At 42.1% G+C, this 24202-nt stretch overlaps 1 protein-coding gene across 8 annotated transcripts in view; it reads left to right on the top strand.

Moving 5' to 3' along the window:
- The window catches only part of Ptprm (protein tyrosine phosphatase receptor type M), a 750652-nt gene that overhangs the window by 678505 nt on the left and 47945 nt on the right, over window positions 1-24202 (top strand). For all 8 annotated transcript variants that reach the window (XM_090353479.1, XM_090353477.1, XM_090353478.1 and 5 more), the window contains one exon: window positions 6920-7017. In XM_090353479.1, the coding sequence (XP_090209605.1) occupies window positions 6920-7017 (98 nt within the window). The remainder of the gene's footprint in view (window positions 1-6919; window positions 7018-24202) is intronic.

Raw genomic sequence — 24202 nt, 5'->3', positions numbered from 1 at the left:
ACGGCTCCTGAGAGATACACCTACTCTCTCCCAAGGCTGAGCATCTCTGTGGAAACCTCCTGTGCAGTTTGTTCAGTGACCAAATGTCAGTGGCACCCAGCCACTGCCTCCTCCTCTCCATTCTGACTTGCCCAGGACTGGAATCTGTAAATGCAGCTTGTCTTTTCTTTAGTATATGTCCCCTTCTTCTTACTACTCATCAAGTCTGAACCATCAGTTTGTATTTATAAACAGTTTATGCCTCCTCACAAGATGGCCACCAGTGTATCCCCTTTACCATTCAGTTCAGAGTGAATCATTCTTGTGGTTGTTCCCACTAGAAGACCTGCTGTTTCTGCCTTCTACCCTCAGGCCTGCATCAGGTCAGGTCTACTTCATGAGGCCCAAGGCAGTGTCCATACTCAAAGGCCTTTCAGGCACCAATCAGATCTAATCCCCTCCTTTCCCAGCATTATCTGCTGGGAAACATCATTTACTAATTCAGGTCTCCACAAGCTCCTCCTGTGTAATCCCAAAAAGGCAATTTGGAGTTTGAAATTTTGTACTCCCTTGAATATTCTATAAAAACATTCCTCAGGTGTTTATGTTTAAGTCATGGACAGATGATGATATTACATACTTTCCAAGATAAAATGAGGATCCCTGTAATTAGAATGGGTGTTCTGGGACATGTGTTAAATAGCCCTCAACCACTTTACAAATTAAAGCAGACCAAACCTGAAAGAAAACACATGAAACCTTCACCCCTGGTTTTATTCAAGTACATGAGATGTTCCCATAAAATATCCTAGATCCATTTCAAAACCAATTCTGAGTCCAGAGCTTTCCAAAGTGAACCAAAATGCCAAATTTGATCTGAACAGAAATGTTTTAGAAGGGTAAGGTCTTTTTGGGTCATTATTCTACTTTTCCTTTGTTTCTTACCCATAGTATTCATACCTAGAGAGTACCTGGTCATCTAACCAGGGATGAATGAAACTCTTGTCAAGTGCAAGAGAGGCAGTTGTCAGTGGAGCCTCCCATTCAATGAGATGAGTTTAGGTAGAGTATACATGGATGTAAAGCACCAGAAAATTAATGTTTTAAAAGCTATTGGATCCTGACACTGGTGATTATAATCGTAGCTATTTGAAAGGCTGAGATCTGAGGACTGCTGTTGATAGCCTGCCTGGACAGGAAAGTCCATGAAATGATCCAATGAAGCACCAAAAAAAAGCCAGAAGTAGAGCTGTGGCTCAAGTGGTAGAGAGTCAGCCTTGAGCAAAAAAGCTCAACAATACCCAGGCCATGAGTTCTAGCCCCAGTACTAGCACAAACTTAATTAAAGCTGTTGTTCATTAACTAATTAATAAAAAGCTGTTGTTTCATTTAGCCTTGAAGAAATGTTCATGTCTCCATCTTAGGACTCTCTGTCTTCTGGTACTACATAAGCGAGGGCATCTGTTCTTGCCTTATCTCTAGCTAAGGAAAAGCAAGCTTCTGGGAAGTGCAGAATACTTTATGTTCTTAACCTCTACATCCTATTAGGGATGCACTTTGCTATAGGCCTGGTACAGAATGCCTATTGTGCAGCTTCAAGCTGAGTGTTGAGCTAGTGTGGGAGGGGTGGAACTTCACTCCCACCAGGGCCAAGGAGGCTGCATGAATGAATGAATCATACACTCCACCAATTATGTTGATTGTCAAATTAATGAGTCTTAGTAGTCTAAAGAAGTGACTTTCAGTTTGCTAAGCTGAGCCTTGTTTGACACAGAGGGGGTGGGATTCAGAGGAGACATCAAAGTAGCCAAGGAGAGGAAGGTAGTCAGGGAAGTACAGGGTCAAGATAATCACTATGGAAACCTAGTTCAGGCACAAGTTGATGAAACTGGGGGGGGGGGGGAATTTCTTAGAGGTAAAGATAGGAAGAATGTGGTTTGAGACCAGTCTAGGCATAAATGTTTGTAAGACTCTATCTCAACCCATGGCTAGACATGATGATATGCCCTTGTTATCCCCAGCAACCATGGGGCAGCCCACACACAGAGCAAGACCGTACCTCCAAAATAACCAATACAAAAAGAGACTGGAGTTTGACTCAGTAGTAAAATGCTAGCTTAAGATCCTGAGTTCAGAACCCACACACATGCCAAAAGAAGAAAAAACAAAGTTATATTCTGAGCTTTGTGGTAGACACTAAACAGGAAGATGATGAGAAGGTTTCAGAGATGAGGCTGGACTGAGGGGCAGGGCAGGGAACTGAAGAGAACATGTAGGCCTCTGCTGTTTCCAGTGAGCTGGTAAAGCAAGGTGGGAGGGAGGGAGGGGACTGGGCAGGCAAGGCTTTGTTCTAGACCTGCTCCTACGGGCTTCCCAGAGAGGGTGGGGCTAGTGGGGAGGCTCAGGAGCTAGCTGTGCTCATGAAGTTGGATTTTATTCTACCACAATGGGGTTGTTAAAGGAAGAAAGTAACCTAATGTAAAACCAGTTAAAGAGTTTCCCTGTGACCCACATGGGTTTTCTTCTGTTTTCCTCTGTGGGAAACTACAGGGCACACATGTATCTAGGTGAACCCTGCTAAGCTGTTCTTAACATTCACATAGAGGCCTTATGATGGAATAGTTCCAGACTGCTGGTTTCAAAACCACGCCTCTTAATCTGAGCATCTAGGAAGATGAGGCAGAAGGAACAGGACAGGAGTTCTAGGCCAACTAAAGCTACATAGTGAAATCCTGTCAGGAAAAGAGGAGGGGAAAGGAGAGAGGGAAGGGTAAAGAAGAGGAGAGGAAGGGAGAAGAGGCTAAGAGGAAGGAAGTTCACTACCTGTAATTTATTCAAGTGCTCTGTGCCCTCAGTCTCCTTTCTGTAAAATGGAGGTGAGCAGTTAGAACTATTTCATAGCATAGTGATTTTTCTAGGTCCTTCAAGAGGACCTAGAAAAGTACAAAATGCTCAAAAAATGTTAGATTTTATGATGGAATACCAATTGGTATTTATGATTTGTTAAAGATGGAGAAGGGAAGAGGAACAAACAAACACCTCACATATACCAGTGTTTGTGCTCAAAGACCTTGGACTTATTGACAGCGTTAGTTGATAGGAAAACATACTGGACAAAAATTTGAATGTGCAAAGAAGGGGGTTAAAGTCATCTATCTACATTTTAAGTTAAAACTTTTAATCTCTCTCACACCATCCAATCAGAGAACTCATCTTTCACACACTAAAGCCCACCCTGGAATGTCTTTCTCTTTTTATGGCACTAGCTCTTATTTCTTGGTGGGTTTTTTTTTTTTTTCATTCTACATATCTCAGCATAGGTCTGTGACTGTCAACAATTGTGAAGGGAAGGGAATGTGGTAGTGGCCCAGTAGTGGACATTTCAACAGCTTTACCTTTCAAATGCTGGAGTCCCACAGAGGGACGACTACCCAGAATAACTTCTCGCCCATTGAGTGATATCTTGTAAAGGAACCAACAGTGTAAACCAGTGGCTCCCACCCAGCCGGGAGCCAGGAGAATCAGAGGCTAGCCTGTCAACCATACCTTCAGTCCTGAGAAACTTCCCTGAAGTTTGGGATCCCTTGTCTCAGGAACTGAGCTGTGATTCTGCTGTGAGTAGCCCCTGTGACCTTGGCGGGCAGATCCCTCAGGCTGAAGATTGTTCCTTCTTTGCTTCTCCCTGTAGGACAGTCCCATCCAAGGTGCCACCTCCTGTTCCCAGCACAGTCTGTGAGCTCAGTGTGGCCAGTAGCACCCCTAGACTCCACTAGAACTTCCAAAATCCCTTGGCACTAACTATTCATGGTAACAGTCAAGACTGCTTCTTCCCTGGCCTTTTGCACAGTTCGTTGATCTGATGACAGGAGACATATTTTTTTTTCCCAGGTCTTGGAAAATAATTTGAAATATGTGAAAGAAAAAAAGGGAAATAACATTTACAAATGAGTGAACTTCCTTCCAGTCGGAGAGAAATGGGATTCTTTGGTTCACAGAGCTTGTAGATGGGTTTCGACTAATCAGTAGATTAAAAACACTGGTGGTTAAGGGAGGAGCGTGATTGGCAAGTAGAAGTGTACTTTGCCCACCCAGAGTAATGGACTGATCCAAATTTGGAAGCAAAGCCTTCCACAGGGGACTCAGGAGGGCTATCTGCTTAGTGATGGGTAACAGTGGTTCCATGTCAGTGCTCTGAGAGCACCCCAAGGACTGAGTGATAATCTCTCTCCTTTGAAGAATCCTTGCAAAGATGCCCCCTTTCCCTGATCTGGGAAAGGAGACAGGGTATTAGGTTCTCAACTTCAGTAAGTAATCTTAGAAGTATTAGTTGAGAAAGAATATCAAACCAACCTTGGACATTAATGTCATTTAATACTTAGCATGTGTTGAATACACCGCCGCAGCAGTAATGTAGATTACACATGTAAAAATACTTTTTTTTTCCTCCCTTGTCCTGGGGCTTGAACCTATAGCTTGAGTGCTTTCAGCCTTTTCTGCTCAAGTCAGGTGCTCCTCTTCCAGCTTTTTGGTGGTTAGTTGGAGATAAGGTTCTTATGTATTTTTCTGCCCAGCTTTGAACTATGAATTGTCATAGCTTAGCTTCCTGAGTGGCTAGGAGTGCAGGCATGAGCCACGAGGCCATGGATGACTCATTAGCTTCTATTCATGGAGCTCCCGTCGTGCCAGGAATCCCATGAGCACTGAAGAAGGCTCAGTATACACCAGGAGAGCACCTCCAGAGGAGGCGTCCTGCTGACATGGATTATGGTGGATAAGGACAGGACTCTGGTGGCACAAAGGGGAGTTCACTTTTCCTGTAGGTACACACTGTCCTGAATACGGGCAAACTCTGACTCACCCACTGTAGCCATTGTCATCAGAACCATTTCTGGAAGTTTCCAAGTAGGTGGCACAGGCTTGTATACCCACTGAAAGCCACCTTTCTTTCTCAGGGGTCACATGGGGAAGACAAATTGCACAAAGATAGATGCTCATGAATAAGTAACAAACTGTTAAGTACACAATACATGTACCACTGTGCCAGCTAGAAATACTATGACTGATAGAATTCGATGTTTATTTGGCCCTCTGTAGCCTTAGATTAAAGTCACTGCAATCTTCAGCCTCTGCTGCAGGAGGATGGCATGCACCTGCCAGGGGAATGGGCAGAGGTCGCTGGGGTGACGTCACAGGATATGGGGTGTGTGTGTGTGTGTGTGTGTGTGTGTGTGTGTGTGTGTGTGACTAACAGGGATTAGACACGGGCATTAGGACATAGAGTCCACTTTTGCAGGAGAGGAGGAGTGGACTTGGAAGCGGCAAGGGAAGAACAGTGGCACTGGGAGCTGTGCCTGGGCAGGGAAGAGAGAAAGGAGAATTACACAAGACCAATTCTTAATTGATCTGGAGGAATGCAGGCGGGAACTCAATGGCTCCTGAGTGTGCCAGTATTGCTCAGTATCTAATCCTCAGGAAATAGCTTCAAATGCTCATTGGTTACCTCCTGTTGCTTTGGTATATAAAAAATACTTGCATGTACATTAATTCTGAGAGCTCTCAAAATGCCCTTCAAAGGTGTTACTGTCATGAACAGTGAGTGACACTGAGGATCACAGTGGCTAAGGAACTTGCCCTAAGTTACATAGTCAGATAAAAGGAAAGGCAAATCTCAGATTCAGACATCTGGGTTTCACTTCCAAGAACCTGTAATGTTAAACCAGTGCCAGAGGGTGCTGGATTTGACTCAGCCTGAACTTTTGTGTGATGTGCCATGTGTCACGACTGTTGCATTGCTTTCTTCTTGCATTCTTGCTTGTCTCTGAGATTCACACGATTACACATATACCCTTAAGGATGCATAGACAGAAAATAGAATTAGGTTTTTCCTCTTAAATCTAGATTAAGAGAAATTTTAAACCCACATTCCTGCAAGTGAAGGTATCTGTAACATTGCCATTTTGTAATACATATCGCCCCATTGCCTTTTCCCCTTAAGACACAATAAAGCTCAGATTCCCAAGAGCTTGGAAGCCAGTCTAGCCATGCTCTGCCAGAATCTTTATGCCCAGTGAAAGGAAGTACAAGTGCTTACAACTCAACCCTAGACATGCTTTAGAAAAATCAAACAGAAAAAAAGGCATTCAATTGACAGATGGCACCAAGTAAGAAAAATATTAGAAACAAGAAAAGGCCATTTTTCCTATAGAGGCTCATTTCATTCTCTGTACCACTTCTCTGAGATATCTGCCAATTGTTAGCAGAAAGAGTAATGTTATCCATTTTTTTAAATTTCACTCTTGAGTATTATGGAGATAAATAGCTAAATGATGGAGAAATAACTTTCTTTCGTGGTAATAGTGTAAGAGGGGTAAAAAGAACTCAGATGCAGATAATGTTTGATGACATGAGAGACTTCAACCATGATTGAAGGATTCATTATTTCTTAGGTGCAGAATCAGAGGTTTTTTTTTTCATCTATGTTAAAGAGCTCTGCTCATCTATAAAAGTGAGAGATCTGAATATGGGTAGGTATAGATTTATTTGCAAACCCAGTTGCAGCCAGGCATGGTGGCTCACAGCTGTAATCCTAGCTACTTGGGAAACAGAGGTCAGGAGGATCCTTGTTCAAGGCCAACCTAGGTCAAAAATGAACCCCTATCAAGCAGATCAGGCATGGAGATGTGAGCCTGTGATCCCAGCTACACGAGAGGCACGGGAGGATTAAGGTCTTAGTCTGGCCCCAGACAAAAGCTTGAGATCCTACCAAAATAAACAAAAAACCAAAGCCAGAAGATCTGAGGCATAGTTCAAATGGAAAAACACATGCCTCCCAAGAACAAGGCTCTGAGTTCAAACCCTAGTATCACTAAAAGTAAACTTTTTTTTAATCCCCCAGGGAACACTTAACAATGACAAACCAAGTGTCTTCTTTTTATGCCAGGGCCCATGCAAGAGACAGTCTATGACTTCTGGCGGATGGTGTGGCACGAGAACACAGCAAGCATCATAATGGTGACCAACCTTGTGGAAGTGGGAAGGGTGAGTCCACCATGCACTGCGAGCCCCTTTTGATTCTTTGCTTACTTGGTAATAGAAAGTCAGGCATGAGTCAAGCTCTTGAAGGATTATGTACGCTCTACAAAACATTAACTACTCCAGATTCTCCTATTGCTTACTGCACTTGCTTATAAATTATCAGTAAACATAGCCTGGATTGCTTTCATTTGTTGCGATAGCAACAGACAGGAAAAGCACTCAGGATTTAAAAGCCATTGTTATCGGGCTATATTGTGTAAAGAAAAAAAATCTCTAAATGTGAATGCTGGTTGGTAGTATCAAAATTCAATGGGTGCTGTATCAGAGATGACTACATTCCATAATTCAGTAAAATAGACTCTAAAAACAGTGTGCATGCGGGATCAATCCTTAGGTCACCATGCTAGCATCACATCTGTTGCTTAGATTTGAGTGCCCTGTGCCTCAGTCTCCTAACCTATGCAATAGAAGCTGTAATCTCCCTCTAATGTTTTGCTTTTGTTTATCTTAATGACGGTTGATCAATGCTATTTTTGTTTAACCAAGAAACTCTTTTTTTTTTTTTTTTTTTTTTTTTGCTAGTCCTGGGCTTGAGCTCAGGGCCTGAGCAGCACTGTCCTTGGACTTTCTCAAGGCTAGAGCTCTACCACTTGAGCCTCAGCACCACTTCCGGCTTTTTCTATATATGTGGTACCAAAGAATCAAACCTGGGTCTTCGCGCATTCCAGGCAAGCACTTTAACCACTAGGCCAAACTCCCAGCCCCATAACCAAGAAACTCTTAAGTGAATTGTACTCTCAGAAGTGGTATCCTATAGGATTTTTTCCAGAGAAAAAAATTAAAATGAGAAAACACATAGGAAGCAATTAACTTATTTATAATAGATTCAATTTTGTAGTTATAGTCTACACAAGAGAAGATTCCATTACTTCTTAAATTGGTAAAGTCAGCCCATAATTGCAATATAAAAGGTGTTGCTTAAAGGTATCAGGAGGGGCCAGGAGTTTGGCCTAGTGGTAGAGTGATTGCCCACCATGCACAAAGACCAGGGTTTGATTCCTCGGCATCACATACATAGAAAAAACCTGGCAGTGGTACTGTAGCTCAAGGGTAGAGCTCTAGCCTACCTGTAACCCTAGCTATTCAAGAGGCTGATATTTAAGGCTGAAGCTTAAAAAACAACCAGGCAGACAAATTTGACAAACTCTTATCTCCAGTTAATCACTAAAATGTCAGAAGTGGAAGTGGTAGTTCAAGTAGTAGAATGCCAGCCATAGGGGAAAAGCCCAACATGAGGTTGTGAATCACACCCAGTACTGACACACACACTGTATATGCACACACACATACATACGCACATGCACACATATGCATATCTAGCAATGATGACAAACTAACCTATCCTGTAAACCCTCTTATAAATATCTAGAAATGCTACACAATAAAATAATATGCATTTATATAGTGTACTTATTTGATGCTATATGTGTATACATAACATGTACCTGTATTAAAAGTATGTAGCATAGCACTCAAAAGGTTAAAGAAAACTATGACAGCCCAGAAGTAAAGTAAGGACTAGAGATGAAAGAGAATGGACACAGCATGCAGGGGTACTCTGAATCTTGGTAAGAAGTAATAGCTTTGGATGGCCTGATCTTGGATCTTGGGTGTGAAAGAACATCAAGAAGGGAAAAGTGGGGCCGGGAGTTTGGCCTAGTGGTAGAGTGCTTGCCTAGCATGCAGGAAGACCCGGGTTCGATTCCTCGGTACCACATACTTAGAAAAAGCCAGAAGTGGTGCTGAGGCTCAAGTGGTAGAGTTCTAGCCTTGAGAAAAATCCAAGGACAGTGCTCAGGCCCTGAGCTTAAGCCCAGGACTGGCAAAAAAATTAAAAAAAAAAGAAAAGGGAATAGCATGTGGACCAGGGCAGTGCACATATAGCCATAGCCCACAAAACACAGACCATCAAATAAAGGGTGAAACGAGGGGAGGAGAAAGGACACAGTGGAAGGAAGGAATACCAGCCAACTCTGGAAAAGGCAGTGAAGTTAATCCATCAGCATGTGGGATCCAGGTGAAAAGCACTTTGGCAACATCATGAATCAAAGGAAAACATTTACCGTAGCTGCAAGTCCGCACTTGAGCTAGTCCGTGATAATCATGGTTTCACATCCATGGATTCAGCCAGCTGCTGAGAACATTCAGGACAAAACTGTGTCTGCCTAGAATGTAGGCAGAACATTTTCCTGTCATTAGCATTATAAGTGAGTTGGAGGTGATGTGAAGTGTGTAGGAAGGTTGCGTCTGTTCCATGTATATACAGTGGCATTTATCTAAGAGACCCGAACATTTTCAGACTTTGGTATCCTGCCCAGGATTTTAGGACCAGTACTCAAGGGTATACCAAGGGAAGACTTTCGTAAACCTGCAGGATTAAAAAAAGAAGAAAGCTACTCGATTTCTTAAGGGTTGTTATTGAAAATAAGACCCAATCTGTAATTCAAAAAAATAGAACAGAACAGAACCAGTGGGAAAAATATATTAGCAGAAAATTAAGTAAAAAGCTATAAACCAATATAAAAATCAACAAAATAGCTAAGTGTCATAGCATGTACATGCAATCCCAGCTATTCAGAAGGCTAAGATCATGAGAGTTTGGTTTCATATCCAGCCCAGGCAGAAAAGTCTATAAGACTCTATCTCCAATTAGCCAGCAAAAAACCAGGCTGAAGGCATGGCTCAGGTGATAGAACACCAGCTATAAGTAAGAAAGTTGAACAAGAGTTCCAGGCCTTGAATATAAGTCCTAGTACAAGAGGAAAATAAAATCGATCCAGCAAATATAAACTTGGCTTTATGAAGAGATAGACAAACCTCTGGTAATGATCATCAAGAAAAAGAAGCCCACATATAGCTGATAGTAGAACTACAATAAGGTTCTTATTATAATAGGTTAATGTAAATATCACAAATGTAGATGATTTTCTAGAACAATATTTTGTATGATTGGTCATCCTAGAAGAAACTGAAATTCTGAATAGTAATTACTTTTCAAGTATTTAAAAGTTGATGTATGACTTAAAATTTACCTAGACTTTCAGACATGACCCATACCCAAATATGTTTGTAAATACTAGCTAGTCAAGAAACAGAACATTCCAACTTTATGAAGAATATTAAAAGATGAACTTTAATGAACATTTAAAGTATAAGTACATTGTATAAATATTACAAAATTATTGTAAGAGATGAGGAAAAGATTGTCCCTCTTGTTTTAAGGCCAGAACAACCATAAAATCAGTATCAGACAAGTACAGGAATTGGGAAATTATGCACTGCACAAATTGATAGAAGAAACAGCTATGTCTAAACAGACAGTCATATATTGACTTAGGACTGTATAGAAAGATATATAATAAACAGGTTAAGGGAGCTTAAGCATATAATAAATATGTAATATATCATAAGTAATATAATAAATATTACTATAAAATATAGAATACTGAACTTACATGAGTTTAAGTATCATATCACAAAATGCCTCCAAAATGAGAAGCAGATGAATCAAAAGAGCTTTAAAAGGCTCATGCCTGTAATCCTTGCTGTTCAGGAGACTGAGATCTGGGGATCAGGGTTCAAAGCCAGCCCAGGTAGAAATGGTTGTAAGACACTTATCTCCAATTAACCAGCAAAAGCCAGAAGTAAAGCTGTTGTCTAAGTAGTAGAGCACTGTTCTTAAGGAACAAAAAAACTCAAAGATAGTACCCAGGCCCTAAGTTCAATCCCCAGGATCAGCATACATATAAAAAAATAGATGTAGAAAAAAATGTAAATCCCAAACATTTACATTGCTTTTCAAGAATATTTCAAAGACGTCAAAACAATACATTAAGAAAGGGGTTGGAGAATCTTACTGCAAGCCTATCCTAACTAAAATAAGAAATAAAGGAGGAGATGAGATCTTATATAAAGCATTAAAACTTGCAAAACAATATTCTATATTCTGAAAGAATAGAAGTCACATTCTCTTTCATTTCATCTCTGCCTGGAGCCCAGTAGGAGTGCGCGCAGGTGAGCTGGCTCAGAGCCTGGTCTGGCTTACTGCCTGAGCAATCTAGAGAAGTCTCTTCTGCTTCTAGGTTGGGGTATAATAATGCCTGGTATCAGTCAGCTCAACTACTCCAACAAAATACCACAGGCTGGGGAGTTTAAGACTTCCTTTGTCTTCCACCTCTGGAGTATAGATGTGAGATCAATCTGGAAAGGGCTTGCCCCAGATCTTGTGTTCCTGCCCTTCTCCTCCCAACTTTATATGGTTTAGCATAGAGAGCCAATCCCACTCTTCTTATAAGACCCCTAACTATCAGACCTCTTTATTTAACCTTAATGACTTATTTGCTTCAAGTCTTCATCTCCACATACAACCATACCAGGGATTAAGGCGTCATTTCAATTTGACAATAGACCAGTAGTCAGTCCACAACATGCTACCTCGTGGAATTCTTGTGGAAATCAAATGAGTTTGCACTTCTAACATAGAAAAAGAACTTCCTGTCCATTGAGGGCATAATAAATATAAGTATTAGTTCAGCCTCACATTTCTCATCAATAAACCCTAGACCCACAGTGATGCACATAATTATCTGGTTTATACACACAGACACAAACACTACCCTCTCTTGTTATGACGGCACTAACAATGGTGAAGGGGTCTGGGAGAGTCAGACGTACCAGAATTCAAGCTTCTTTGAAGGATGAAGTAGCCTTTCCCTTCCTCAAGGAATGTCCACAAAGTGGTGCAGAGAAGAGAACGAATACTCCCAGCATGCTCACAGCCCAGTGCTCCCGTAACACAGTGAACTGCCACAGAGACACATAGCCAAGCTACATGCTTCCTCACACTCCAGGTCCTTGTGCGCTTTTCCTGAAGTGTTCACTAACGTTCATTTCATACATTCTTACTGGGGAGAAGAAGGGTTGGGGAAGAAGCATTGTAGAGGTTCATATACTTCTACGGTTACCATATAACTCAGATTCAAACATCTGCCTCAGAACTCACATTCACAAGGATTTATTTTGAAAATATTAAAGTTATAAGCAGTACTGAATTTTTAAGAATAAAGGTGTGTGTGTGTGTGTGTGTGTGTGTGTGTGTGTGTGTATTGCCCATTCTGGGACTTGAACTTAGAGCGCCACAGCTCCACTTCTGGCTTTTTGATAGTTAATTGGAGATAAGCATCTTATGGGATTTTCTGCCCAGGTTGACTTAGAACTATGATCCTCAGATCTCAGCTACTTAGGACTGCAGACATGAGCCACTGGTGCCTGGCTTTTTGCCTACTTAAATTCCACAGGATGCTGTTTCCAGACTCAATAGCTTATGAGGTTATTTTCATATGATAAACTCTTTAAGAAAAGGTAGACAGTATAGTGTGTAGGTGAAGGATTGGAAGATTACATTGTAAAATTACTAGAAAAAGTATTAACAATACACTGACAGCCCCTGTCTCTTAGCCATCACATATCTTGCAAGAAGCCAGGTTTCACTTCCAAATGTCACATTGTAGGGGTCACTCTTCCTTCCATCAAGCACTGAGGATGGTCCCAAATGGGCTGCTAAGTGGACTTTTATGATGGTAGCTACTGCATCTGACAAATACCCATGTAGAGTTCAGCCAAGAGGACAGTAGCCTAAATGGAGTGGTAATTAGATTTCTGGTTAACTTATAAAGCCATGTTCATAGGCTTTAACAATTTAATAATTTTAGGTCTGCTAAACCTATTTGTAAAACAAAAATCCTCCCAAACTCTTCCAAGATTGGTGTGCATCTGCAAACTCTACTAAGCTCTACCTTGGATCTGTCTGTCTTCAATTAGTTAGGGCATTAATAGCATAAGTCTGAATTGCCTGGCATGATGGAGGTAAAGAGTCATTCACCTCCATCCAGCCTGCTTCCTATCCTTAACCCTGTACTTCCTCCACTTTCCATGCAGAAAAACAACAGACCATCCAAGAAATCAAACTCACATGGTTTTTAAGGGCAGCCACTACCTACTTAACATGTGTACCACTCCTGGTGTGTCCTTCATGAATTAGGCATGACAGGAGGATGTGTTTGTTTACACAGACTCACTGTCAATTCATTAAGTCAGAGTTGCTTACCCCAATTCCTGCCCTGAAGCTCTCTGTATTAGGTGGCTTTAATTGCTGGTGTTGGTGCCACTGGGAGGCCTTCCCTGTTTCAGCACCTGGTACAGAAAACAAAGAAGGCACTTTCCTCCAGCGGGGTCCCTGGTACATCTGCCAGGACCCGTCATTATCCACGACTTCCCTGACACCCTTGTTACAGCCCCTTTCAGCTCATGGGTTCTAGGAAAGGACCCTTGTCAGTTTTCCTGGCATCTGCTGACAGCTGCACACCTGGCATTTAAGTAGTGCTGGAATGTGTTATGATTGTTCTCCCTCTTTAATGAACCCACCTGAGGGACATTTTGTGTTTCATCCAGTCGCCAGTTTCCATGCATTCCCATTCATACTGTCTGTGTGGAGATACAAAACCTGCCGTGACATTGAACTAATCCATCTGCCAGAAGTCTCCGAACCAAATCTGCGGGACTCCCAAAGGAGATTTTTTTGTACTGGTAATTTAAGCTAATGATTTCTCAACATATTTAGTCAGTTTTATGAAGACCTCATTAGAATGTGACTGTTCATTAAAAATCCAAATGAGGTCTCACAGTCATTTAGGAAAATTATTGTTGAGTCACTGTGAATAGTTCTGATAACAGATGGTAAAATGTTTTACCACTAAGAGAAGTAGGGAACCAAAGACGTTAACCTATGTTCATAAAAAGCAAGAGAACTTTAGAAAATGTTAACCTACCACCAAACACTGGTAGCTCATGCCTGTAATCCTAGATACTTAGGAAGGGGAGGTTTGAGGACCATGGTTCAAAGCCATATTGAGTAGGAAATTCCAGAAGACTGTTATCTCCAATTATCCACCCCAAATCCAGAAGTGGTGTGGTTCAAGTAGTGTAGCAACATTCTTGAGTGAAAAAGCCAAGCATGAGCATAAGATTGAGTTTAAGACCCATCTACCCACCGCCCCTTCCACAGACACAGTACCTGCCTAGCAAGTGCAAGGCTTTGAGTTCAACCTCTAGTGCTTCCAGAAAGAAATATTACCCAATAGAAGTCTTGTAGTTACTGAAGACATCCATTGAAAGTGAATAATAAGATCCTAGCTCTTTCCTCCCTTTCTTGTTTTCCTGCCATGAGGTGAATGGACCTTTCCTGCCACACATTGTCACCATGAGGTGCTGCCTCACATCAGGCCCCAAAGCAATAGGACTTGAAACCCCCAAAACTCTGAGCCCCAGTCCCAGTTGTCTCAGGTGGGAGAACCTCTGAATAACACAATAACACAGGAGTTACTTATCACTTGCTACACATACTCCCACATCTTCTAACGTTGCTGCTATGGATCCATTCCTAGCATGGCCATCCAGCCTCTGTGGTGATGGGAAGACTCTGGATTAGCAGTTGCCTGACTGAATGAGCACTTGAAATGTGACTCATGTGACAAGAAGCCGAAATCTTAGATTAATTAAACTTGTATTCATTTAGAAATCCTTAGTCATCTATGACTGATGACATTTGCCTTCTCTCTGCCTACTGAAATATGACCTTTAAAATACAGCTTTTTCTCTATTTTATTTTTTATTAAGAATATACTAGTTGTATAAAGGGGTCCCATGGTGTTATTTCCATTTATGTATAGTGTAACTCAATCAAACTCACTCCCTCTGTCACTCTTCCTCCTCATTTCCTTCTTCTTGAAATCTTCTATGCTTCGTTAGCTGTCATCCTGTCCCTTTAGTACAAATTTTAGTCCTCCCTACCCATCCTTGATACGTCAGAAGTCAGAAGCCCTTGGGTTTCCAGTGTCCTCTTAGGAAAAGGAAAGGGACTAATGCACAAATGTGGATTACCTAAATGGCACAATTCATATTAGAATAGTTGTGCTTTATCCCATTCCCAGAGCTGACCTTCTTAGCCTTTTGTCTGAACAACTAACCAATCCTTGCACTTCTGGGGAGGCCCAGGGAAGCAGCTGGAAGACTCCCTGGAACATGGACAGTGGGAATGGCGTCTCTGTTTTCAGGGATGTTTCCTTCATTTCTGTGGGTCATGGGGTAATTGATTCATGTAGTATTTACCATGTACTATGAGTTTAATCCAATTGTAAGTAAAAGAGGAAGTCAGCGATGACCTGTGACCTATCCCCACACTACCAGGACTCCCACAGCACATCAGCCAGGAAAGAAGACTCCCAAGAGCAATTATCCATGGAGTCGGCAGCAGGGGAAAGACTTCCTCGAGACTCTGTGGTCATAGCCAGCTCCCCAGAAGAGATGGTTCCCTAGCTGTCTGCTGACACTTGAATATTCTTTACCTAAACATCTCAGCTACTCTAGAAAAATATGAAAACAATAGCCTAGAGGCCCAGTTTGTCTTGTTCACATCTAACCAAGGTTAGGCTTCCTAATCCTTCTTAGCACAAGTTAACCAGACATGTAATGATGCATTTACTTCCATGGCACTGAGAAGTTCAAATATATTTCTAATTCCCCTGCCCTCATATTGATAGGGTAATAGGGAGTGACTGAAGAAGTCACTAGGCCAGAATGTGCCTTCTCTAGGCAGAGACTGATTCTCCCTATGGGAATCCAAAACTTCTGTGAGAAGTGGTAAAGAGCTACACATTGCCTGGAGAAAGTCCTTTTGAATACCCATCATGAAACAGTAACCACTTTAACAGCACAAGGAAGGAAAGCCACTGAACAGAGAGCAAGAGGGGAGAGACCAAGTGGCCAAGTGAGGCTTTGTGCAGGCTGAGCACTAAGATACTCAAGGATTACTGGGTTGGGGGAAGGTCTGCAATACCTTTGTGAAGGGAGCTAGAAGTAGAAAGCCGCTGATGCTTTTGATTGGTTGTTTCAGTGGAAGGCACACTGGAAGGGGTGAATGATATGTTCTAATTAGCATTACTGAAAAACAGTTCTGGCTATGCACAATAGTGCATGTGTACCTCTGTGGTGGCAGCTACTCCAGAGGCTGAGGGAGGAAGATCGCTTGACCAGCTTATACCTGGGCACAGGTGATTACATTCCATGAGAATAGTTTTATCAACTGCCCTTGTAGTTTATAAGAGGTGTTTTATCCAGACTTGGCGTTCTAACTGGAGAGGCTCGTTAAGTAATGCCCTCTGAGCCACTAGTGTATGTACTGAAAACACATAGCCAAGAGGAAAAGACAGTTGTTATAGGCAGAGACAATCATAGAAACTCCTAGAGATGCTACAGATGTGAACATAGATTAGGAGAAGTAGGGAGAGGCCTCATCAAGGAGAGCTGGTTATGCCATGTCAGGAATTGGCTTTCAGCTTGTAAACAATAGGAGAGTCCCCAAAACGTCCCATTGTTGCTGGTGCTACTGAGACACTAGCTTCCTCAAGGCAGAAACCAGCCAAGGCCTTGACAAGAAAAAGCCATTGGTAACCTTTTCTTGGCCTCTGTGGCTTGGAGAGGGAAGACCTAGAAGGTTGTATGAAACTGAAATCCACTTTGCTTAATTTAAGCCAGAGGAGTTTGTGGGAAGGCTCCAAGAATCAGACTTGCAGAGACCTGAAAAAAAGCAACAGCTTCTCAAGGCTGGGAGTTCTGTAGATCTCACAGACACACAGCCTGGTCTAGTACTGTGGTAAAAAGAGATAGGCACTGCAGTTTTTTCATAGCACTCAGGATGATACTGAAAATCCAAGCCTTGGACTTGATGCCAGATTCACAAGTAATGAGGACAGAGATTTGTTGTTGGTTTTGTTGAGTTGTGTGTTTGTGCAGTACTGGGAATTTAATTCAAGCCTCTTGCTTGCCTAGCAACGGCTGTACCACTTGAGCTATGGCCCAAAACCAAGAAGAAAACAAGATTTGGAAGAAAAAGAAGGGAAGGCTTATTAATTTTGCCAGGCGAAATGAGGACTGAAATGAGCTACAATCTCAAAAGCTGCAGTCTCAAGGGAGGAGGATAAGCAATTTGGGCAAGAGGGTGGTGGGTGGTTCTTGATTCTGTTCTTTTTCTCAGACTGACCTTAGTCTTCAGAAGTGTATCTCTTGCTGTTTTGGGTGTTCCATTATTTCCTGGGTCAGCAAGATAAAGAGATAAGCACATGAGTTCACCTAGAGCTAGAAACCCTGTTCTTGAGCAAGAGATGTGGAAGAAAGAAAAAAGGAAAGAAAGGTCGGCTTGAAAACTTTTAAACCATGTATATTTGAGAGCAGGTTGACTAGTCATCAGACTACCACTACATAGCTGAGAAGGGTGGGTGTCTGTTCCTGTTAGAAGTATTTCAAAGACAAAGGGAGACTATCTGCCCTGCCCCCCCCCAGGGTTGATTCATGTGCTAATCTCATCTCTACAGGGAAGGTAAGGGTAAAGTGGAAATGAAGCTTGGAGGAATGGACAGTGAGTGTTCACTACAAATACTGAGCACAGAAGCTGGTGTGGAGAACCAAGGGAAAAACTGTAAAATGAGTGTAGACTTGCCAGAAACTTAAACTTAGGGAGGAAAAAGAAAGTAGCAGTGGGGCCACACCAGTGAAATGCCTCAAATCATAGGATGTCTGTCAGGTAGAAAACTACGTGTGTGTGTGTGTGTGTGTGTGTGTGTGTGTGTGTGTGTGTGTGTGAAAATAATCAGGAGAAAGGGAAAAACTAGAAATCTCAAAAGGTAGACAAGGAAGCATGGGAGGGGAGTCAGAGTATAGATATTACACTGAGCCTTATAATACCTTTCCCTGAGTCTGCAGAGGAAAAGCAGATGTAGTCATACCTAAATAAGTCTAACTACAAATTGACAACCCCAAGAGACCACCAGTGGTCCCTATAACACAAATGAGCTGAGAAACAAAAGGAAATTGGAAAAGGAACTGTTAGGAAGAATCAGGGACTCTAAGGAAGAGAGTAGTCTGGAATAGAAGCCTGACTTCTTTTCTCTTGGGGAGATGAAGAAGGGATAAATGGAAGCAAGACTGCAGCTGATGGAGATGGGAGGATTGGAATCTCGTGATAGCCAGTACTTTAGTCCTCAAGAACTAGAGGAATGGCTCCATGACTGTGAATCTAGCACTGTGAGAATTTGAAGGTGAAGAATGGAACCAACCAATTATCTCTGCGCTTGCTTGAATTTCACATCCTTGGAAGAAAGGGAAATTGGCCAACTTAACCTTAGTATTCTAAAGGGACATGCTTATTGTTTACATTCTAGGTAAGAGTTTTCCATGAATTGCCAGTGCACCTGCCTGCAGATGTGGGTTAACTTTGATACCTCACATACTCACAGCAGTAGGACAAAGGGAGAAAGTCAGCCATAACTGCTTCTTTCACACGTGTATATATACATTTCCTGGGGTGGTATGGTATGATCAGTTGCCCTGAGCAATCCTATCAGTGATTGATGTGTATTTTAGTTTATACAGACACAAAAAAAGTTCAGGCTCTTTGGATTTATAAATTTTTTTTGCCAGTCCTGGGGCTTGAACTCAGGGCCTGAGCACTGTCCTTGGACTTTTCAAGGCTAGAGTTCTACCACTCATGCCACAGTGCTACTTCTGGCTTTTTCTATGTATGTGGTACCAAGGAATCAAACCCAGGTCTTTGTTCATGCTAGGCAAGTGCTAGACTAGGATAGGCTAAACTAAACTCCCAGCCAACCCTCACCCCCCCCTTTTTGTTTTGCTAATACAGGAGTTTAAAGTTATTGTGCTTCCTTGACTTGATTACTCCACTAGAGCCACATTTCCAGACTACCTTTTTTTTTTGGCCAGTCAGGGTCTGAGCACTGTCCTTGGGCTTTCTCAAGGCTAGATCCCTACCCATTTCCAGCTTTTTTCTATGTGTGTTTTTTCTATGTGTGTGGTACCAAGGAATCGAACCCTGGTCTTTGTGCATGCTAGGCAAGCACGCTTACCACTAGGCCAAATTCCTGGCCCCAGACTAGCTTTTTGCTGGTAGTTTACAGGTAGAATCTCTCAGACTTTCTTACCCTGGCTGGCTTCAAACTGTGATTTTTTGGCTCTCAGTCCCCTGAGTAGCTAGTATGACAGGCATGAGCCAGGGACTCAGTTTATTTATAGACCTTCTTTTGAAAGCAATCAAATGTGACAATAATAATCTCTAGCATTGAGAGTACATACACTTTTGAAAAGTTCTCAAGATTGCTTATAACTAGCCATTGGCATGTCAGCCAGCACATTAAATCAATCATATCCTGAAAGCACATTTCTGTTGCCTTACCTGAGGCTCAGCTGTACCAAATCTAGTTGTTTCTTATAGTGGGCAAGTTGTCTCAGGAGAGAACATAGCTTCTTTGGAGAACTTTCACAGAAATACTTATTTTACCCAAAATATAAAATCCTCAAAGAATCCTCACTCCATGCTTCAGTCCAGCTTGGATAACAAATCGGCTTACTTGAAAGATACCCTGTGGCGGAAAGGAAATGCAGAAACAATTGCTTAAATAATTCTATTTAACAAGAAACTCTTCATTGACTACTAAATTACATAGTGCTTTTGAAAAATGTGGCCTAACAGAAAACATATTCTCAGACTAAAGCAAGGGGAAAAAACACACAACTTTATTCCAGTCTTGCTAAATATTTATTCCTGCCTTAGAGACAACCCACTTTCCATCGATTGAAACTATGTTTCTTTCCTAACAAAGTGTCCTATCACTTTTACTACTAATTTTTAATTAAATTCTAAGTGCTACATTTCTTTGTGCTAGAACTAGAGCTGGAACTCAGGGCCTCATGCTCTCCCTTGGCTTTTTTGCTCAAGGATGGGGCTACCACCGGATCCATAATTCCATTTTCCAAGTCCTACAGTTTATAACTTCAACTCATGAGATTTTTTTTCTATATAAAATGTCACACCTAAAATGCTTCAGTAAATTTTATTGTGATACTATTCTAGCAAGTAAGTACAGACATAAATATATTTACATATGTACACATATACCCATTTTTGGTTAGTGCTCTTCTCCTCCCTCATTTTGTCTGTATTGAAATCCTGTTGACAACTTTCCTCTTCCCAAGATTTGATAAATTATTCTCTCTAAGTGTGTATATGTCACACATACACACACACACACACACACACACACACACACACACACACACATTTGTGCTCATACATCTTTACCTTAGCTTCAGACGTACTCATCTTACTAGGAACAGCAGTCTGCTCTATGTTCGAAGCCCAGGCCAGCATCTCTCCTTCCTGACTTCTGTGTGCGCTGTCACATTACATTGCTGCATTTCCTGTGGGAAAAACAGGCTTGGGTTCCCTCTTTTCCTGACACTTCCTATGTCTGTGTTGTTGTCAGTGTGAGAAGCCTAGAGCCTTTGGAATCTTTGTTCACCTATCCAACCGGCTCTTCTCCCTGGTATAGCTGTAGCTGGTTAGCACATAGGCACAGGGATAGGCCATAACTATGTCTCCTTGGACTGCATAGATGACATAGGTTCCTTTGGACTTGAATGAAGCTGGACTATCCCTATTACAACGTATTTTTACTATACCTTTTATAGGTATACATACACAGATAATTATCATAGTGTTGGCTGCAGGATTCACAGGCATGTAACTTTGTAGATGTATTACGCTGTGTTAACCTAGGTTACCTATATGACCTGTATGCTGTGTATAAGTGCATTCTGGGCTATATTTCCCCTTACTAAGCAGCAACTGATGACTTTTAGATGACCTCAGAACTTGCATTAGGCCAGGAAATAGAAGAAAGGACTTCTCACAACATTTTTGGTCTAATCACAGAGGTGCTCTCTATAGCATGTGCAAGAAGGAAGTGGAGTTGTGGCTCAAGTGGTAGAGTGCCAGCCTTGAGCAAAAAGCTAACAGACAGTACTCCGGCCCTGAGTATCACACACACACACACACAGAGGGAAAAAAGAAACTTTTGCAACCATGTTGATCTCCTCTGCCATCCCCAGCCTTCAGGGAACAGAGGCCGCATTAGCTCCCTGAATCTCAAAGGACAGACACCTGGGAAGGACTTGGAGCGAGTAAGGGAATGAATGGAAGAATAATTACACAGGAACATGTGAACTGGTGCCAAACAGCTGACTGCATGCAAAGTGAATTTCCATTGACTTCTCTTTCCCTCATTTTTTTTTCTACATGGGGAAAACAGATTTGCATTTACAGTCACATGGATATGTAATCGCTTCATTATGGATGTGCATGAAAGTCATTGCAGCTCTGTTTGAGGCAACAGAAAAAAATATCTACTTTTAGCCTATATGATTAACCTTTCTGTATTAAGTTCCTGGTAATTCCAAATGTCTTTTTAAAAAATCATTCTTTTTCTCGATATTGATGAATTTCAAATCAGGCTTTGGAGACTGTGCCATGCTGTAATTCATCATGTGTCCCTGCACTGGCCATCTCTCATATTGCCACAGTGGCAGGATGATTGGAGATCAAGCAAATTTGCAGGTCTGCATAACAAATGTTTCACAGAATGCTCTCTGGGCTCCCCAGGGAACTGCAGGCTGAGTGAGTAGATGGATCTGGAATATTCTCCAGCTAGCTTATGCAGATGCCTGGGTCCCATCTGTGATCATCCTTGTCAAGCCCTGCCACTTGCCTGCAACAGATACTCTTGTAGTGCCCAAGCCGGACAGTTCTAGAAAATCTTCTCCTCCTGGCTTTTGGTCAGTTTGCCATTTGACTGCCCTGAGCTGGATCATCCTGTCACCTCTACTTTGGTCTGCCATGGTCTTGTGTAGGAAGGCACCTGCTTCTGTGTTTATAAAGGCCCACGTGTGTGGAGGACCTTCCTTTGTAGCAGATGGCTGCATGTACAGAGGGCCAGATGTATCCCCGCCTAAGAGCTTTTATTGCACAGTCACAGTCACACCCCTACCTGCTGGAGCAGAGAACAAGTGTAGATTCTTGGCACCATCACTGGGCACAATATGGAAAGGTCTCAAAGTTGCAGTAGCCTTCTTTGTTCTGCTTACACAAGCACATGAAAAGTCAATCTTCTCCACTCTGCATACTGCAGGTAAAAGCCTGTGCTCAAGCAATGTGCTGACAAGTAGTAAATGAGGTCCCTGCAAGAATGCAGGATCCTTTTCTGCCTTCTCTGCTTTCTAGGTCTGTTAAGTTAATCGTCCAGGTCCTTGTTCTGCCTTTCCCTGAAGGCTTAAGGTTATCTGGCCAAGTAAACACATGAGTAAATGCTGGGCCTTCCAAGAGGATAGGGCCAAACAGCAAAATAATCCAGTGAGTAGTTTTAGAGTTTTTCTCCAACTTGCTCGAGTTTAACAGAATGGCAGACAACAGCATCACTAGTTTCTTTAATTAAGGAAATAAGGCAGAATGTGACTGAGGAAGCTGCAAACAAGCAGAATTCACTGCTCCAGAGCTTTGCCCTGACAGTATCTCCTTGTTAAGTCCAAAGAGGGACAAGAGCTTATGGTTTACGCTGCTAGCCAGTTTCTCTGGGATGAAGTTTCTAGAAGTAAAAATGTGTATCAGCTCTAGGCCAGCAGTGTTGAAAATCTACTTAAACAATCCCTTCATACCTGACAAAACAAGACTGTGAAAATTGCTTCCTGTGCTCCATTACATGCTTTTAAGGAATATGTGTTGGGTGATGGGGTACTACTAGGTTACAGAAGTGCCCGGGTGGCATCAGCCAGTAGTGAGTAGAAGAAACAGGAAGTCTGGCTATCAGGATTCCATTGGCTTATTTCCTAGGAGTCAATCCAAAGAAAGAGTCAGAAATGGGAAAGCCACAGGACGCTAGGGGTGCAGAGTGACAGTTCCTTAAGAGCCAGTTCAAAACTTGATGCTGGCTTTGTGTCTGTTAGCTTTGGATTATCTACTTATAGAACAGAAATAGTTCCTATCACTTAAAATTTTAGACAGATAAATCTTTCTTCTTGGTTTAGCTTGGTTTTGTTTTGCTTTTTTTCTCTTCTTCCTTCTCTTCCCCCTCCCCTTTCCTTCCCTTTCTTCTTTCCCTTCCCCTTCCCCTTCCTTTTTCTCTCTCACCCTTCCCTCTCCTTCCTCCCCTCCCTTTTTCTCCCTCCTTTACTCTCTCTCCCCATCCTCTCTTCCTCCACTTCTCCTTCCCTCCTCCTCTCCTTCTACACAGGCTGACCTTATAACTCATCATCTTCTGCTGTATCTTCTTTTCCAGTACATCTCCACATTTAGCCAGATCATTCTTTATTCTAGAGTAAAATGATGCACTCATATCTCACCAAATGTAGTCTTGCTTTCTGAAATTGTTTTTTTTTTTAAAAAAAAATGCAGAATTGTCGGTGAATTTGTAGTTGCTTTAATCCAGTCAACTGCTTGGACTTCATATACTTCATGTACTTCACATACTTAGGAGTACTTATACACTATTTGGTCAAGGTTAGGTGGCTCATACATTCTAGTATTCTTCTAAACCTTCTGAGGCTCTGTTTACAAATTCCTAGTAGATAACCTATGGAAAAGGCACTGGAACAGGTAGAGGTGCCTGGGCCCAACTTGACCTTGAGTAAATGTCTCTTTTTTGTATCTTTCACCCTTAGAGCCCTTTACTTACTCTAAAGAGATTCACTGAGGCAGCACAGTGGCTCACACCTGTAATCCTAGATACTCAAGAGGCTGAGATCTGAGGATCAAGGTTCAAAGCCATCTCAGCCACAAAAGGACCTGAGACTCTCATCTCCAATTAACAGTAGGAAACAGGAAGTGGGGCTTTGCTCAAGGGTAGGGCAGTAGCCTTGAGCTAAAGAGCTCAGGGACAATGCCCAGGCCCAGGGGTAGGGTGGTAGCCTTGAGCTGAAGAGCTCTGGGCAGCACCCAGGTCTAGTTCAAGTCCAGTAACCTACAAAAGAGAGAGAGATTCACTGAGATGATGGCAATTGTGTACCCCACACTATCCAACAGTAATTTATCCCAAATTATTATTTCTGAAGCTAAAGTTCATTGTCTTCTCAGTGCTGGCATAGACCAGGAAGTGTCAAGGGTTATATCGCCCTGTGGAGCTCTGATGGTATTGGGGCTTGAACTTGGCCTGGGTACCATCCTTAGCCTTTT

This window comes from Megascapheus bottae, chromosome 19 (genome assembly GCF_031878675.1).
Source record: "Megascapheus bottae isolate mThoBot1 chromosome 19, mThoBot2.hap1, whole genome shotgun sequence".
NCBI classification, from domain to species: Eukaryota; Metazoa; Chordata; class Mammalia; order Rodentia; family Geomyidae; genus Megascapheus; species Megascapheus bottae.
Note: the sequence above shows the minus strand (reverse complement) of the source record. Positions and strands in the feature narration are given on the sequence as shown.